The 17,934-nt window shown below is 37.5% G+C and overlaps 1 protein-coding gene across 1 annotated transcript in view; it reads right to left on the bottom strand.

The window, feature by feature from the left end:
• LOC144636998 (MAM and LDL-receptor class A domain-containing protein 2-like) overlaps positions 1 to 15,050 on the bottom strand; it is a 37,110-nt gene extending 22,060 nt beyond the window's left edge. Inside the window, exons 1-17 of the mRNA XM_078496178.1 lie at positions 15,026 to 15,050; positions 14,554 to 14,592; positions 13,328 to 13,699; positions 12,427 to 12,577; positions 11,733 to 11,926; positions 10,439 to 10,729; positions 9,824 to 10,019; positions 8,796 to 9,329; positions 8,129 to 8,301; positions 7,668 to 7,903; positions 7,084 to 7,300; positions 5,738 to 5,970; positions 5,018 to 5,102; positions 4,606 to 4,762; positions 3,852 to 4,033; positions 2,028 to 2,318; positions 758 to 953 (exon numbers count right to left, since the gene is read on the bottom strand). Of these exons, the coding sequence (XP_078352304.1) occupies positions 758 to 953; positions 2,028 to 2,318; positions 3,852 to 4,033; positions 4,606 to 4,762; positions 5,018 to 5,102; positions 5,738 to 5,970; positions 7,084 to 7,300; positions 7,668 to 7,903; positions 8,129 to 8,301; positions 8,796 to 9,329; positions 9,824 to 10,019; positions 10,439 to 10,729; positions 11,733 to 11,926; positions 12,427 to 12,577; positions 13,328 to 13,699; positions 14,554 to 14,592; positions 15,026 to 15,050 (3,572 nt within the window). The remainder of the gene's footprint in view (positions 1 to 757; positions 954 to 2,027; positions 2,319 to 3,851; positions 4,034 to 4,605; positions 4,763 to 5,017; positions 5,103 to 5,737; positions 5,971 to 7,083; positions 7,301 to 7,667; positions 7,904 to 8,128; positions 8,302 to 8,795; positions 9,330 to 9,823; positions 10,020 to 10,438; positions 10,730 to 11,732; positions 11,927 to 12,426; positions 12,578 to 13,327; positions 13,700 to 14,553; positions 14,593 to 15,025) is intronic.
• Between the last annotated feature and the right edge of the window lie 2,884 nt (positions 15,051 to 17,934).

Raw genomic sequence — 17,934 nt, 5'->3', positions numbered from 1 at the left:
GTTCACAATATTAAAATAGTTTGGACATGGCAAAGAAAGCAAGATTTTGCAATGCGAATCTCCAGTACTCGCTCCAAGTCAAGACTTAAATGCCGGACACAAAAATATATATATATTTCGCGTTTAACAGAGCATAGAGTACTCGTAAAATTAGACCGGGGAATGATTTTGTAACACAGCTTCCAGGGAGTGAACATTAAAACTTGTACGATTTGAACGTAATATTTCGCAAGTAATGAAAACTTGCGTGACCGTGACCAAGGGATCGGCTGGGCCGCGAGGTTCTGGAACGATTTACCGACAAAAAAAAAACGACAAAATCTGACACAGATTATGAATCGGGCCCAGGCCCCGCCCGATTAATTATGACGTTGGCAACGTCAAATATCATGGGCTCATGGTTGACATATCAACATTTCCGCAAGGGATGAATGAACAGCTACTGCATTGTAGAGCATTGTAGAGTAAAACATCATTTAAGAAAAAATCAGAAAAACCTTACGGGGGGGTGGGTGGGGGGGTGTCATCCCCTCCCCCTTGTACGTCCGAGGGTTAACATAACATGAAATGACATCAAATAATATGACATAAACTTTATTTTCACATTCGCATTTATAAGGTAGCAATTAGTGCTGGTATCCTCAAATGAAAAAAAAATTAATAAACTAAGTCAAAACTATACACATAGATATGGGACAGATATAAGTATGGCTTTCTTCCAATATCTCGCGTTCTATATCGTAGGCATTCTCCTTACCTTACTTTAACAGATGACGGTGATTTTCCATATATACAATGAGTGGCTGTGACAACCCAAAGTGGATCTATCAATGAACCTCCACAAAACTGTCTACCACTACTGTCTCGCAGCATTGCCTGCCAGGGCCAGCTGTTAACAGGTGCAGCTGTACCGCCAACAATTCGCGAACTGCTAGGCCGAGACCCACAAGACACTGAAATAAAACCAAACAACATATCTCTAAGTAACAGCTATTATACATTCGCGAAAAGATCTAAAAATATGTAAATGTATAATATTTAAGATTATTATTCAACAGATGCGCGCGCTGCCCATATATGGTCAAAATGTTAACGATATCTGTCATCCGTACATAACAGATATCCTGCGATATTCGTAGGTTGCGAAGATTCGTCCAAAATCTTGTAAAGCGCTGCACAATTACAGTTTTTCTATGTGCAAAATGTGTTTCGTTGACAATTTGTTGAATAATAAAACAATTATCCTGCTCAATCTTGCGGAATATCGTCTGATTTTAGCCAACTCGGCCTACGGCCTCGCCGGCTAAGTATCAGGCGATATTCCGCGCGATTTCGCAGGATAATTGTTAATTATTCTGCAGAATTACGAGTAGTATCAGCTAATACTTTGCTGATCTGATGAGGGCAAATACTAAAGAGACTAAAATCGGACTATATTCTTCAACATTGAGCAGGATAATTATTTTATTTTCTTTCTTTCTTTATTTTTACAAAAAAAAACAACAGTTTTTTATGCTTGGCCTTCGTATCGGACGAATCTTGACAAATCAGGAGGATATCTGGTATACAGAGATCACTGCTATGAAGGACTAGCTGACCATATCTGGGCATCGTGACAATTTGTTGAATAATAATACCTAACAGCCCACTTTGATAAATGGTTTGAAGTCCGGGGACTTGGTGGCCGTACGAGTGACCTATGGGATTATCTGGGAACACAATCAACAATTTTGGCGATCCGTTTCACCACACATTGAAGTTGTTTTCTGTCAATCATAAAGCAAGAACGTACCTAACTCGGTGACAATTTATAAGTTGCTATCATTATGGAAGTGAAAAAAAAAAAAATAAAAAACTCTGACAAGGAACAGTACTAAGAGACTACTACTAGGTGTATAGGGGTAAATATGATATTTCTGCTGGCCACCGACATTCTTTATCAGCTTTATTGTCATTAATGGCTTAATGAGCAAAAACAGCAACAAATAAATTAACAACCAAGCAACAGTAACAAGAATATCCCTTACGCTGTTCCGTTTCAGCAACCACTTCCAGAGCCCTATAAGATCGTCTTAACTCATCTACTCCAAAAACCTGTACTATGTAAGTTGTTGAATGTTGGAGTCCATCAATTTCTGTATTGAGTCTTTTTCCATCTGTAATTGCATAAGCCAGTGAATCCCCCTCTGTTTTGTTCAAAAAAATGATGTAATGATGAACTTGCCGCTTGAGTAGACTGGTCAGGTTTGTCCACTGAATCAATATACTGGTGCTCGTAGCGTTATCTGCTGACACTGTCCAGCCAGGAAGCACAGTAGCTGAAACAGACAACATCCGATCCAATGCTTACATGTATTGCCACATTTTAGTTCTATCGCGTATAACTGTTTCGTTTCACCTCCTGGAAACTTCAATAAGTGCGATGTCAACACCGGTACCCCTCCCCCTTTATTTTCAGAAGGTACGCACGAAATGACCACAATATACAGATCACGTGTCAATAAGTAACCTAGCTCCCACGAGTGTTGCTAAAGCTAAGCAGAACATGCGATCAGTGGGAAAAGGCACAATTTCGACTTCAGTTTGAGAAATCATATTTTTTCCTTAGTCCCACTTTCGTGACAACAGAAAATTACACTACTCGCAGATTATTGCTTTTGTTAACATTTGTACAGAACTTCCGATTTTACGTATTCAAGTTTGTAACGGTATAAAATAAAAACATATACCTCGTATTAATGGAGTTCAAGGAACAGGTCCGAGTTATTTCTCATTGATTAATGCTTTTGAGTATATTGTTTTGTGTGTACATGTTCAAATATTTATTTGCTTTATAAAAAATCGTTTAGCTGATCATTTGAGGCTAAATTTACGTGTTCTTCAAACGTTGAAACGTACGAACTCGAAAATATCGCAAAATATTCGGAACCAGAGAACCCTAAATTCTCAAGAAACTACTGGCAAAACCTAACACGTTGCTGTGTGATCGTGAAAGGTGTTGCAGATCTCAGTCATAAGCTGACTCACTTGCTGCTGGTAGTGAGCGCGAAAATGGAAATGACTGCAACGGTTGCCAAAACAAAAGTTGAAGGCATTCAAACTTTAACGGATAGACCTTGAATAAAATAATTAAATTATAGAATATAAGGCTTCCTGGTCTGGCTCCTACTAAGTTCATTTGAAAGCACCAAGAGAAACAAACGGCACTGAAGACACATCATTTCCACTCTGAGATTTTAGGACTTCCAGTCTTTATGTACGGAGTGGTGATGTTTCTAAACTGTGTGTAAGAGAGTGATGGCGTTTTTGACTTCTATTCAAGATTCCTTTGTCTTACAACAGCCAAATAAAAAATGCGAAGTTATTCAAAGCTCCTTTAGTCCAGAGTGAAAAATGTGCCGCATAGCCAGTGACGAACAGCAAATATGTTGATTTCTTTTGTTCGTTATGAATGTTCTATTCATCTATTCAGAGAGTTTAACTTCTTCGCAGTATTTGCAGACCTTTCGGTAGAGAAAAAAATAGAACGTTGTTGACTTGATTCGTGTTCAGGTTGCTCTACATATGCTACATGCACTAGAGACGTTTTCATTTTCTAAATTTGTGAAAAAAAATCGTCGGAGTTTGAATTTAGGAAGACCCTGTTCGCGTCGGTTTTGGTTGTCAAAATTTTCTTCCATGTGTAAACAATTTCCGAAATTTTATTGGTAAGATATTTTAATAAACAAACTTTTGGTTATCCGGAGAACCCTCAAATTTCGTGGGCTGTATTGTAGAACACCTCCCGTAAAATTAACCAATCACAACGTTCTATATATCTTAGATATATAGTAAAATTTTTACCTCCTCACCTGAGCTAAGAGATTGATTTAAAATTATGTACCAGACTTTGGCGTACGATAGCTGGCCTGCTAGTGTAATGCTGTCTCCACCCGCAAACGGTATTTCCACTAACAACCCGGGAGGTTTGAAATCGCAACCTCTCCGAGCGAACACCTCAGCCCCATTACTGTCAAAAACCTTGATCAATTCACTACACAAATCACAAAAGAACAGTACTGATAAATTACAATAACTGATTAAATAGTCGATAAGTCAGTTAATATAAACTCGTAGCTTACCAAATAATGTGTTTTTAATATTATTACTGAAAGTAATCTTACTGGAAAGAAGTTCAATGCTGTTCTTTTTTATAGCAGTTAAAGAAATTTCTAAGTCGTGTCTATAAAGCGGGAGAAATGTCTTTGGAAACGTATATGGTGAACACGCGGCTGTTGTTGTGAATTCTAGCCACGACGAAAATGACAGTGAAAATGTGTCGAATAAAATTTTACTCCCCCCCCCCCCCCCCCCACCCCATGATATTTTTTTCGAAATTTTGAAAAGAGGATTTACTCTACAATGCTGAAACTAAAACAGATTGTAAATAATTTACAACGTGCATTCCCTTAGAAGTGTCAATGACATAGTTTAATTTACAATTATAGTTGCCGAATTTTTTAGTTTTTCTTTCCAGCTGTGAAAAGATGGTTTAGCAACTTCACATCTTAATGGGGGAATTGTTTGTGAAGCAAACTGAATCTCGAATACAAGCAACCGCCCTACCTGCAAGTGCCCAAGTGTTTCCTTTGCAGAGAGAGAATTGCAACTGCTTGTCTTATCCCAGCATCACCGATTGTCCAATTGCAATGTAGTATGCCCTCATCTCCAAACTTGCCAAATTCCAGCTCTCCGGAAGATTCATTCAAAACACCTCCACAACCTATTCATCCAATTCATAAAACACATATCTTTTAGAATACTGATCACGATTCTTGGTCAACCTATTCTCGAGGATAACTCCCGTGAAAAGATGACAGGAATGCTTGTCTGAAGTTTCGAACAACGCAACTAATGGGTGAATAAAAAGGTTTTCGGCGTCGCTCAAGTTCACCCCAAAGAGGAAACCTTACTTGACAGTCAGGCTTTTATTTCCACTATTTTATGTTTATTTAATGTTCAAAATGCAAAATCTTACCCGGACAATTTCCTTCCATGACTGTGACGTCATCGATAGCAATGTCACTTCTGAATGATGATCCAATTATGCCCTCGAATGTAATCTGAGAAAGAAAGAGCTCTATTGAGCCAACTAGTGAATTGCAGGCCAGACAAATGATATTATTACAATAATGTTTTGATTATGAGCGGCAGTTGTTTTTACCCCCCTCCTCCTTCCATGCAAAGAAATATCTGGACAGGAATGCGTGAGAAATGAAAAGAACATGCTCATTTCACATGACAAAGGATTCGGAAAAATGTCAAGGTGTTTCATGCTTTTAAACATTTACCTTTTGGTTTCTATAGTTCACGGAAAATAATTTGACAGTAACTGGAAATGAAATAGTGTGATCAGTGATCAGTTTTTGGTGTAAAAATGGTGCTAAACAGGCCAATATACCCGTACTTGATCAAGTCCAAATTTTGGCTTATGCGCATGCGCCAAAGTAGAATGTTGTTCATTTTCACATGGAATTTCTGCAGTGTCAGAAAGTGCATTTCTAGCAAAGTTTAGAGGAATTTGGGACCGTAGAGCCAGGAAAATCGATTAACGGTTACAAAAACGTGTTTTTTTTTTATTAATTTCAGCATATTAAGGGTTAATTATATTACGTCGTAGATTTTGTTCGTGTTGTTAAAATGCCTCGTTAAATTTCTATAATAAGGTATATATAATGACTTTACTGATTACACTCACTACGTTGGTGGGATGCAGGGTAGCTGTCACTTTTTTCCAGACATTTCCCTGGTCTCCTGACTTGCTAAATATTTTGACATTGCCGTTATAGACGTTCAGAGTTCCCATTGACGATCCGTACATGTGATAGAAGAACATCAAGCATGAAGGTGATTCACTTCTCGGTACTGCAAACTGAAGCTTGGCATTAGCTCCAGTGTACCAACCTGTAGCTTCAGTGTACAAATACATTCCTATGGATCGAGACAATGATGAGTTTCCCCTTGCATGATTTTTGTGTGTCAACTAATTTTATTTATTCATTTGTTATTGGCTATCTACCTACTAACTTCCTCGAACATTTTTTTATGTATCCTGTTCCTACTAGATTGAATGCTGTGTATATAAACAAGTATGTATGTGTTGCTTTGGCGAAGCTCTGTTTGCTGGGATAATGAAAGACAAGACTACCATTTGGCAGATTTTGGCCACCTGTTTGGCCGTTTACTTTTATATCAAGGATAGAAATCTTAAAATATGGAAACCTTAAACTATTATCCCAGCAAAGGCGAAGGAGAACCCGCCAACCCAAATCAACAACGACAGAACATAGGGAGTGGAGGGAGGGGAAAATTAACTTGACGAGTTGAAAGCCGGCCATGAGAAAAAGGGGGATGTAACCGCGAACAACTAAAAAGAACAACTAAAAGCTTTCCTCGAGAAAATATCTTCAAAAAATGGATGTCTGGCTGGTACTACAATTTTTAGAAAATGGTAAATGATACAGTAGTTGAATTCTCACGAAAAATGGACCACTGACCCTATCAGCAGTGCGACAAAAAAAAAAAATAGAGTCAGTTGAGTGGCGGGAATTTCTGTGGTTTGCCTTATTTAGCTACAACTGCCTTTCCTGTTTCTTTGCGAAAGGTACTATTTTCACTTTTTGCCATTTTTTTAATTTCATCTTTTTTTTCACCTATTGATGCTCGTTTTTTTAATAATTTTATAGTACCAGAAAAGGTAGCAAATTAATTAAACGGCCGACGAACTTGTTAGTTTGCAAATATTTCGCAATAAAGAAAAGCTTCATATTAACAAATACTAAAATTTCTACTTCTAAAAAGCAATAGATAATTTCAATCGAAAAAGTCATTTTGTTTTCTCCGTGCAAAAAAAAAAAAAAAAAAAAAGAAACAACAACAAAAAAAAAAAACAATGAGGCTTTCCAGAATTCCCGCTAAAATTCATCTCCTGGGATATCTACAGTGTTCAATACAGTACAGGAGGACTTAAGGTGCCTACTATATTATTTTGTTAGCCTTCGAAAAATCCTTTTTGAGAATGAAGAAGTATCGTGGGCAACAAACCTGATCCACCATGATCTGACGATGGTCCCGTGTCTGAGGAAGGGGTGGAACCAGAATACAATGTCCAGTCAAAATCATCTAACTTGGACTGAGTCCACCCAAAGCATAGCCCTCTGTCGAAGTTACAGGAAACTGGGCATTTTCCTTCAGTAATTTTCACTTCATCAATGGCGATATCGCCTGTGTGTGAACGTCCAGTGATTCCTTCGAATGTAATCTGCAAACAATGTCAGATGAATATTCGTCATACAAAATAGACATCTTGGACATATACATCGATGCTTTATTTCCTGCAGCGTTTCTGTGTAAAGCCCTGGCAAAACGCAAGTAGTCGCAAAGTGGCAAGTGGACGCAAGTAGTCGCAGGTTGAACTTGTGCTTAAGAGTATTTGCAACTTTTCTCGAAGTATTAGTATTGCTTCACGTACTGAATTGCAGCGCGCGCAGTTGCATTGCAATGTTTTTTTTTACGGTTTTCGCGCACTTGCGGGTAAACTTGCGATAAGTCCGTTTGGCCACCCAGCGCAACATGTAAGTCTATGATGGCTGGATGGATGGATGGATGAATGAATGAATGCAACTCACCTCGCTTTGCAGATATATGTTTATTTCCATTATTTTCCATTTGTTTCCCTGATCACCAGACACGTTAAATACTTTGTTATTCCCACTGTAGACATTGAGAGATCCAGCAGTTGCGCCATACATATGATAGTAAAATGAAAGACACGATTGTTGTCTACTGTTGGGAACAGTGAGTACGAGTTTGGCATTCTCTCCAGGTTTCCTCGGAGATGACGCTTCGATGTACATGTAGTTTCCTGAAGGGAAATAAGGATGTGCGTTTTAGTAGAAAGTAAACGCACTACTTCCGCCTCGGTAGCATCATGTGCTGGATTCAATTGGTACGGAGTATGAAACCCATGGAGAATCGTTTTAATACTTTAAGTTTTATGCATTATTTTTTATGTTTTTTTTGAAATACACTCTTTATTTCATTCTTTAACACAAAGACGATGACAGTGGATATATAGATTAAATCTTACCTGAACCCCCATGACCAGAACTAGGACCCGTAGAAGAGGAAGGAGTCGAACCAGATGCCAGCGTCCAGTCAAAATCATCAGAGGACGATTGATTCCATTCGTCACACAATCCGTTTTCAAAGTTACACCAGACTATCGAAAGAAATATAAAAATTGTAATCGTTGTTGTATTTCTAAGGTATACAGACAATACAGACAATACGCAATGCTTAAGTTTTGCAAATGGCAAGCCTTATTTTTTGCCGTTTGAAAATTATTCAATCAATCAATCCATGATTGTTTAATTGAGTAAGTGACTGATTAATTGATTGATTGACCGATTGATCGAAGGGTTGACTGATTGATTAAGTGATCGATCGATCAATTAATCTTCAAAAGTGTGAAATTGTTGCCTTGTTATTGGCAAAACAGAAGCACTTTGCATAAAGGTAAAAATAATATAAATTATCTATATTAATTTATTAAAGTAGTATTACTGTCAATAGTATAATGTTTATTTTTTTGAGAGAATAAGTGAAGGTTATTTTCTTTTTAAATTTGCAGTAGACTGGTATTATTTATCATTTATCTGAGGAGTAATGATTAAATAATATTTTAAATAAAAAAATGCTTACGTATACCTAATGCAGAAGATGACTGATTCTGCGTCGGTGGAACGACATTTGACAAAAGCCATGGTTTCAAGTTTCGAACTTTGGCGTACACACCATACTTTCCCGGCCGAGCACATCCGTAACCCCAGCTGGTGACCCCTTCAAGGTACCACGTACCATTAAACTCGCAGACCAATGGTCCACCACTATCACCCTGACAAGTATCGACCCCACCTATATCTAGACCAGCACAGAGCATCGAGTCGTCGATCTTGCCGGGATAAGCATTTATACAACGTTGTTTTGACACCAGTGGCACAGACGCTTGCATGAGTGAATTTGGCGAGGAGCCTCCAGAAGATAAGCGTCCCCAACCAGTTATCCAACATTTCTTGTTAACGTTGTCAACGGGGAGCTGATGGCCGGTATCTGGCAAGCAGACTAGTCCAACTCCTACCCCAAGATCAGCCGGACTCACGAGTTTAATTAAGGCGATATCGTTGCTATCGCTGTTTGGAGTTTCGTAACTCTCGTGCATAATGATCTTGGCAACGTCGATATCTTGTTCTGTTCCAACACTGCCACTTGTTCTGTAATGAGCTCCCAACCTAACAAAGTACAAAATGTTACGCATACCTTAGAAATTTCTATATATACAAGTGATGCCGCACTCTGGTTATACTGTCTTAGGCTGCTCGAACTAATCACGGTTTTCGTAGAATAAATGAACTCGGAGCATTGCATACTTGGTCAGTTTTGTAGGCTGGCCACAATGCATCCCTGTCAATAACGACTCAATTCTGTGTCTGTTTCACTTTATGACCGAAATTGAACACAAGTCTTCGAGGTTACCAAGTCTTACATGGTGCAATCCATGAGGTGCGTACAACTGATTATCTAATTTTCAGATTTTGTCGTCTGAACTCGCGTTTTAATTGAAATTCCGCAGTACAAGCAAGCGCTCCCCCATTGGATTCATTTAAAGAAAAAAAGTCTTGATTGACGGAAATTTCTCCCCCAGGTGCTCGTAATGTTTCTCACAGAAGGTGGCCTGTATAACTAAAAATGGTGGAAATTGCGCAAGAAAGAAACTATTATTTACCTTATTTTGATACTTGAGGGCGACTTTCCATCAACACAATGAGCTGCTGTCACTACCCAGTAAGAATCTACTAGTGATCCACCACAAAACTGGCCTCCGTAACTGTATTTCAGCATCACCTGCCATGGCCAGCTGTTGACTTTCGCGACTGTGCCACCAACGATTCTTGACTTACTTGGCCGAAAGCCGCAGGATACTAAATAGAAAGATAAAAAACGTCAATTTGGTAGCAGTGTGTTGCTTGCAGAAAGAAAAATATCACGCCCTCAGTAATCGTTTTAAAGAGTGAAGGTAAGGGTTGCGATTGCCTCTTGAGGTACCTAATTGTTATAAAGGACTTCCTATTATCATAAGAAGAATGATTTGGAAACCGCTCGATAAAGTTGTTACCTTCGCAAAAGTAGAAAGAAATAATCACAATCATAGTCAAAATAATAATAATAATAATTCTATGTAAAAGTCCGAATTCGGTCGCATTAGACTAGGGTCCTTGCTTGATGATATCAAACAGGACCGGTTTCGGTCAAGTGTTATATCTATAAAACCTTATTATTATATCAACTATAATTGCTAAAGCAATAATGTAGATAATTTTACACAATGTCATATTTGTACCTTCGTTTGTTGTAACGTGACTATCTAAGCTCTTGTACGGTTGCCCAGTTTCATCAACGCCATAAACGGCAACATGATACTTTGTTGAAGGTCTTAACCTCTTAAAATCTGTAAAAGTGGAGTTTCCAGGTACAGTTTCCATGGCCAATAAAATACCGTGGTTACTTTTCACCTCAATTATGTAGAATTTTGCACTGTGGTTAACGTTTGCATCAAGGCTTGTCCATTGAAGAGTAAAGGAGGTGGAGTCAGTTTGAAGGATTGTTACATTCCATCCAAATACCGGTATGGCTAGAAAAGACATATTGAAGAAATTGAATGACGCGAATTATTAAATAGATAGTTATGACATTCAGATCCTAAAACCCTTTTTTATATCTCCCTACATTACATCGACGATTTCAGTCGCTTCAACCTTCATGTTTTGGTACACTTATGGCTTCAATTGTCAATACATTTTAGGAATAGAATTTTAGGAAAGTCAGTAACGATAAAAAACAGTATACGTGACCCTCCAGTGGGCTTCGATGCTAAAGGTGATTGCACGCTTACAACACGCTTTCATTTTAAAGCAAAAATAGTTCCATCTTAGCCCGCTTAAAGCGTGCTGTGAAGGGTGCGAAGCGATATAACATTTTTTTTTTTCACCCGACACACGCTAAATGGGATAATGCGTGGAATATGAAACATTAATGAATGATACATCGAACAAAGAAGCTTGTTCAAGCTTGGAAAGCAAAAGCAGTTAACGCGCCAAGGGTGTTAAGCTAATCATTTTCAATATGCATTTTTTATAGCCAGAAAAGGAAAATAAACGGAAAACCCTGTTATGTGGTGAACTGGATGAATTCTTGTCTTGTACTTTTAGTAAAAGACGAAATTAATACTTTTCACGGTGAAGTAACACGACCATGATGGCAGCGTTTGAATAGCATTTTACAATAGTAGCAGTAGCAGTAGCAGTAGCAGTAGCAGTAGCAGTAGCAGTAGCAGTAGCAGTAGCAGTAGCAGTAGCAGTAGCAGTAGCAGTAGCAGTAGCAGTAGCAGTAGCAGTAGCAGAGCATACAGTAGCGATTTTAAAGTGGTAGTGGTAATAGAAGAGATACCTGTTGTAGCCAAACGATGGAGGAAGTGATAGCAGTTAAAGGAATAGCACTGATAGAAATATTATATGTAATATAAGTGTTTGCAGCGGTACAGTGGTGGTTGTACGTAGTAGTAGTGGTAGCTATAGAAGTGATGGAGGCAGTAGAAGTAATATTAATTATAGCAATTGAAGTCATTACTAACACACCTGACGTCAGACCCTTCTTTAAAATGGCGAACTTGATTTTGATACTTCCACTTGGCCTCCAAGTATAAAATTCAACGAGAACGTTTTTATGTAAACCAAAATACACATCTGTGAGAAATTCTGGGGCAAAGGATCCACAACCACGGTGATAAAGAACTTCAGTGGAGTTTCCATCAGTTATCTTTGCATATTCACTAAAATATTAAGGTGGGAAAATGAAAAGAAATGATTACCTTTTAAATCTCAGAACGTTACGTGTCCGATTAAAGTTTCGTTTACTATCACCAGTAAAAACAAGTTCATTTTAAACAAGTTAAACAAAATGAAAAACAGCAGCAGAAAAGTGAACGAGTGAAGTTTATATAGGGTTCAAGTAAACTCTACATTGTTCTTGTTCTCTAACTGTGTTAACTGTGTTCTCTAACTTGTTCTCAACGAATAAAGCAATTTCTATGGACGGTTTCTTTGACTATGCCTGTAAATGTTTAATGCCACTTAGCGTTTTTGAAGTCTTTCCGGTGACTTATGGCGTATTTATTTACAGCAAAAGCGAACGTAGTATAAATACGTTGATAACCACCAATTCGCTAACCATCACGAGCTGATTGAAGTTTTTTTTTGTTAACAGCTTTTTTAACTAAAATCAATTCACTTACAAAACACAGGTGTTGACCAGTTGTGAAGAATGATTTACCTGCAATGGCCAAGATTTATTTCCTGTACGGAAATAACTGCCACAGCTTCCTGTATTCCAGCGTTCTGGATTGTCCAATTGCATTGTTCATGGTAGGTTGTACTGTTATGATCTATCTGGCCAAATGTTTTATTTACAGTCGTAGAGCAGTCTTTAAATAAAGAAACAACAAAACAGCATATATCAAAAATTGTAGGAATTATTTGACATAAATGAGATTGTCTAATTGGCGCGTGTCGCGGGTCCGAAAACCTGAATTTTTTCACTTGGTTTCCATTTTTCCAATAGTACAATAATGAATAATACTAATAATAATATTAACAATAATAATAATAATAATAATAATAATAATAATAATAATAATAATAATAATAATTATACTAATAATATTTAAAATAATAATAACAATAATGATCATTTTTCATTCGGTCGGATGAAACTTGCCTATGATTTTTTTTCTTAAAACTGATTTACTAAAAGAGGAAGTCAGCTCTGGATAGTCATGATGTGGCTTGACAACAAGACAACACAGAACATGTTTTATACCACCATCTAATGAGAGGAGTGGCACCATAAGGCCTGCTTTGTCAAAAATACTTTGTCAAGTTTGGCCTGTTGGTCTAGTGGGCTCAATTCTCGCTTATCCCGGGTTCGACTCCCTGGCAGGCCCCGAAAAACGTTTTCGGGCCGTGAAGCTGTTGCCGGGTGGAATTAAACATGCAGTGGATATTGTTTTTAGAAACCCTAAATAGTGACTTCTATTGATTGACAGTAATAATAATTTCAGAAATGCAGAAAGTCGCATTCTTTGTAAGTTGTGACTTGATTGACAGATTAAACAGACAAGTTCCAGTGTAATATGCCGGTCGCGATCGGTTGGTCACATATTTGCATAACCCACCTGATGAATATGTTCTATAGTGAGCCACAAACCCTTTTCCAGAGACAGACCCATCAGAGGTGAATTGCATGTAGATGTATCTGCCTGAAGAATAAACCGGTGGAGGGAGACTACTTCCACAACTTTTTGACAAAAGAGAAGCGTTACTGTTTTGTCCGTCAAAAATGTTTACGCTATCGTAACTGCACTGGGAATGATATTCCAGATCAAAAGTTGTAAAGTTGATGAGAATCCTCTCCCCATAGGGTGCTTTGAAGATCCATTGGCAATTCTCGTTGTCACCGTAATTGTTTGGATATCCAGGACTGTAGATTGAGCCATTCGTAGTGTAGCTAAGATCAATAGTTTGTGCTTGACCATCACATGCTGACCCTTTAATGAGATATTAATTTTGATTAGTTAAAGCATTGTAGAAACGAATATATAATATAGACAGCAAAAGGTCTTTCTATTGGTTGCAAAGACGAGATACATATATATAGTATGTCCGAAAATCTATATTTTGGTATACGTCACGTAGGAATATGACGTCACATCACGTGACAATTGCTTCAGAGAACCGCCCAAAATTACTGCAAAGTACTCAAAATCAATACAATTGATTATAAATTTTAGATAAACTCGCAAAGTTTGGCAGCGTTTGGTTGAATCTTGAAAAGTAATAAGCTTTCAAAGTCAGCGTGGGCACCCACACCCCCCCCCCCCCCCCCCTCTCCGGTCTGGATAAGGTTAAATAATTTTTGTTTCGTTTCCTCAGAAACGATACGTTATTATTTTGGCTTCGATGTGAACTATTTACACAGTGGGGGCTACTATCCAATCAGAAGAACGGTCGTAACCACAACGTAAATACGTTTGACCGAAGGCAATTAATTTCGTAAAAACATGTTCTTCAAATATCGGTAAGATATTTCTCAGCATGATCAAAAAATATTGAGATTCGTTGCAAACAGAAATATCTGACGAATGCAATGGTTTTAAGTTTGATTAAAGCGATGTATTATAAGAAAACTAGAGAAAGCTCTCGGGCTGTTAAAGTCAAGAATTAAAGGGCCCACTATCGTTACGCCCCTTTTGTTCACTGCATGCATGTTTATCGCGCCTACCTCTCTTGAGTAAGATAGTCTAATCGCACGTGTTGCGGGTCGAGAGTAAATTGTTATGCCGATGCAGCATATATAGAACATATTTTTTAGTAGCGGGTACGCAGAACACTGTATACTTACTTGGCTCTGCGTTGCTCAACTGCACCCAACTTATTAGTACTAGAAAAGAAAAGAAAATGACAGTTGTAATTAAATAACCCATCTCTTTTTTGCGAAAAAAATAAAATGAAATAATACACTTAATCTTTTTTACCTGTTTATTTGGGCCTTATTTTTATACGTTGACCTCTGTTCGCGTTGCTAGGTCTATGCATTGAACGAACGCGACATTTATTGGAAAATTAAATATTCAGTTGACCTATAGAAACAACGGACAATTCAAATGCTTGGTGAGTGACGCTCGATACAATGGGTTGCTTTTCATAATGTCGACATATAAATTTACGTCATAAGACCTTTGTAGTAAATTAAACTTTCGACCTAACCATGGACAAGTCATACATAACAAGACCATTTCACTAAAATCAGTGAAATGGAAACATTTAAAGGTCGTTTGCATCACGTTCTTTATCTCCAGGCGATTAATCAGTACTTGTCCGAAGAAAACACTCAACCATAGCGCACCTATGGGTGGTTGGCAGCGACGCTATTAGAATTTGTGCATTTTAGCTCATAAGAATAAGTAGTAGATAAAATATGAGCGGGAGATCTGTATGGGCATTTACAATGGCGAGCCGTTAGGTGAGCCATTGTAAATGGCCATACAGATCGGACGCGAATATTTTATTCTACTTGTGAAATGAAAACAATAAATTGAATGCAAAGTATTGTTTTGTGAATCAGTAGAGATCTGTATCAAAAGTTAATGAATACTAATTAGCTGAGCAGGAGTTTGTATCAAAAGTTAATTCTCTTGTTTGATTTGTATTGGGGTTTACAGTTGTGTACATGTGATCTGAATACTGTGCTGGGATTGGTTTGCACCCTCATGAATAGTTAATGAATTTTTCAATACTTAATAGAAACTTATATTGCGCAAGTATCAGCCGAACAGAATGTAGAATTGACAAAAAAGAGAACTTGGTAAAATTCTGAGCACCTGATGTGTATAAAGACATTGGCGAACGACTTTTTGCCAAACAACTCATATAATTGTGCACGGGAAAAATATTTTCTTTACGTTTGACTGTCACAAATGAACACTACAAAAAACTGTTTAATATAGGCGAGACAAACAGTCATTAAATATCAGTTTTCCTTAGATTGTTATTGAAGAAAGAGTTTAATTTATACAATACAGATTTTGGCTTTCTATTATGTGAAGAAAAGAGTCTTGAGGCATGTAAGTATGCATGATCACGTTCGAAGGAACAACTTTGCTGAGTAAGCGGTTGGGGTTTTCATTTTTTCAATGACGTCAGAAAAAATCACTTTCTTTCGCACTTTAAAAAACCAAAGTAAACTTCCAGTCATGTATTTTGATATCGAAATTATTTAAATAAGCTTTTGGCAAAACATATTTCACATAACGCTTTTTTGTATGTGTTAAATCGTTTAACATTTGTAGCAGCGAACTTGCCCTTGGACATTTTGGCTAATGCAAAGGGATAGCAACATGACCTATGATTAAACGTGTTTGAAACGTTACAGATTTTGTAAAACGAGGTTCGTAACCACTACTTATTATCATACACTACTTTCGAGATAGTATTGCAAAACGAATTTTTTCCCCACATGCTGAACACCAGGCCAAAAAAGTATTCATTGAGATTTGCCAAAAGAAAAGCACATGAGTACAGTTCGACTCCCAAGTAGTTAAAACGACACATTCTCTGAAATTAAATTAACGTGAAGCTATTAGTCTCGTTTTACAATCGTAGTTTTTGTTTTATGGATGTTGGTTTGAAACCATTCGAGGGACATGATCTATTAAGCTATTTCTGAAAACTATAGAAGACGTCAATTTTTGAGTTCAAATATAGTAAAGAAAACAAAATCGATAACGGTTGCAAAGCAGGAATATGATAAAGAAGTCGACCTGAGGCGAAGCCTTAAATCGAATGTACTTTTAGCGTTGTGCACTAAGATGGCCTAGTAAATTTGCTCGCTCTTGCGGCCACAGTCTGAAATTATTTTTTAACAAAAACGTATATTTCATTCATGTTTCTCTTGGTTGAATCCACGCCATTACTTATGGTGCAGACTTTTTTTATGAAAAGAAAACAGAATTTTAAAGTATTGGCAAATAACCTTCCTGCTAGGCCAATCTTGACCTTTATTAGATAACGTTACAAAAAGTCGTTTTACACTGCCTAGCAAACAAGGAATGCCAATTAACTTATCTGAGGGCACATAGGCTGCACTCGAAAATATAGATTTGTAAAAAAATATATCTTTTTATTGTCTTTTAACTGTTGGAAGGTTTGAATGTTATTTTCCTTAGAAAAATACAAACAGATTTATATGTCAGATATGCCAATAGCCACGAGTAACGAACAAAAAAAAAACTGGCTAATGTCGCATAACTGCAGGGGAGATCGTTGTGTCGCTTCGAAGTAAAAGCGAAACTAGCACTTACCTTTGAAGCAAACAAGTAATGCGAAATGTCGCTTCGATCTAATCATTTTTTCACTGAGAGTAAATACTCCTTTGTAGTTTTATACTTAAACTCTGCTTAAACGGCCGTGTGCAGAGCTTTTATACCCCGGCCCGACTCAAGCGGAACTCATATTTTAAATAACATGCAGATTTGAAGTCAAGATTGTCGCACATACATTTACATTAAAAAAACGTTCCCGTTTCAGCACGTGAAAGCTTTGCACTGGTCCGTAAACTTTCCCGTTGCCTTAACGAAGTGATTTCACGGTTTAAGGTAGAAGTACAGCCAAACGACCTCCGTGCGCTGGCAACACTGCTTCACTGGTAGACGTTAAGCAAAGTCCCAATCAAATATATATTTATGATTAAAGATTGCGATCATTCAGTACCAATTTATTAGACAAAATTGATCATTTCCCAATATAAAGATCGATTACAAAACGAAAGTCCGGTATAACAATCAAGTTATCGATTCTTATCGGATATAAAGAGGACATTTCAAGTTTTTAACATTGTTGATTTCTTCTCTCTTATCTCTATAGGGCCAGGTTGTGAAGTAATTTGATACGGGCTGCCTGTCTTGTAGAAAAAACTTTGTGGATCCTTTTATTATCGCGATCCAAAAATACTTTTATGTATCGAAAGGGCGACAAATAAACTTATTTTGCAGGATTTTATTTTGTATTATTATCTGTCATATAACTAAAGCGGAAAACATGCAAAATGGTGCATTAAAGGTTCGCCGGGTTGGATTCAGTCGACTCAACTCGGCCGTCAGAAATTGGAAAACGGAGCATTAGTAGTATTTACAGAGGTACCTTTATCGCAGCTAGACTCGACAGACGATTCAAGCGTCCACTGAAAATACTGCACTTCATTTGATATTACTATTATTGTTGACCA

The sequence above is a fragment of the Oculina patagonica genome, chromosome 13 (assembly GCF_052425735.1).
Source record: "Oculina patagonica isolate OP01 chromosome 13, crgOcupat, whole genome shotgun sequence".
In the NCBI taxonomy this organism is placed as follows: Eukaryota; Metazoa; Cnidaria; class Anthozoa; order Scleractinia; family Oculinidae; genus Oculina; species Oculina patagonica.
Note: the sequence above shows the minus strand (reverse complement) of the source record. Positions and strands in the feature narration are given on the sequence as shown.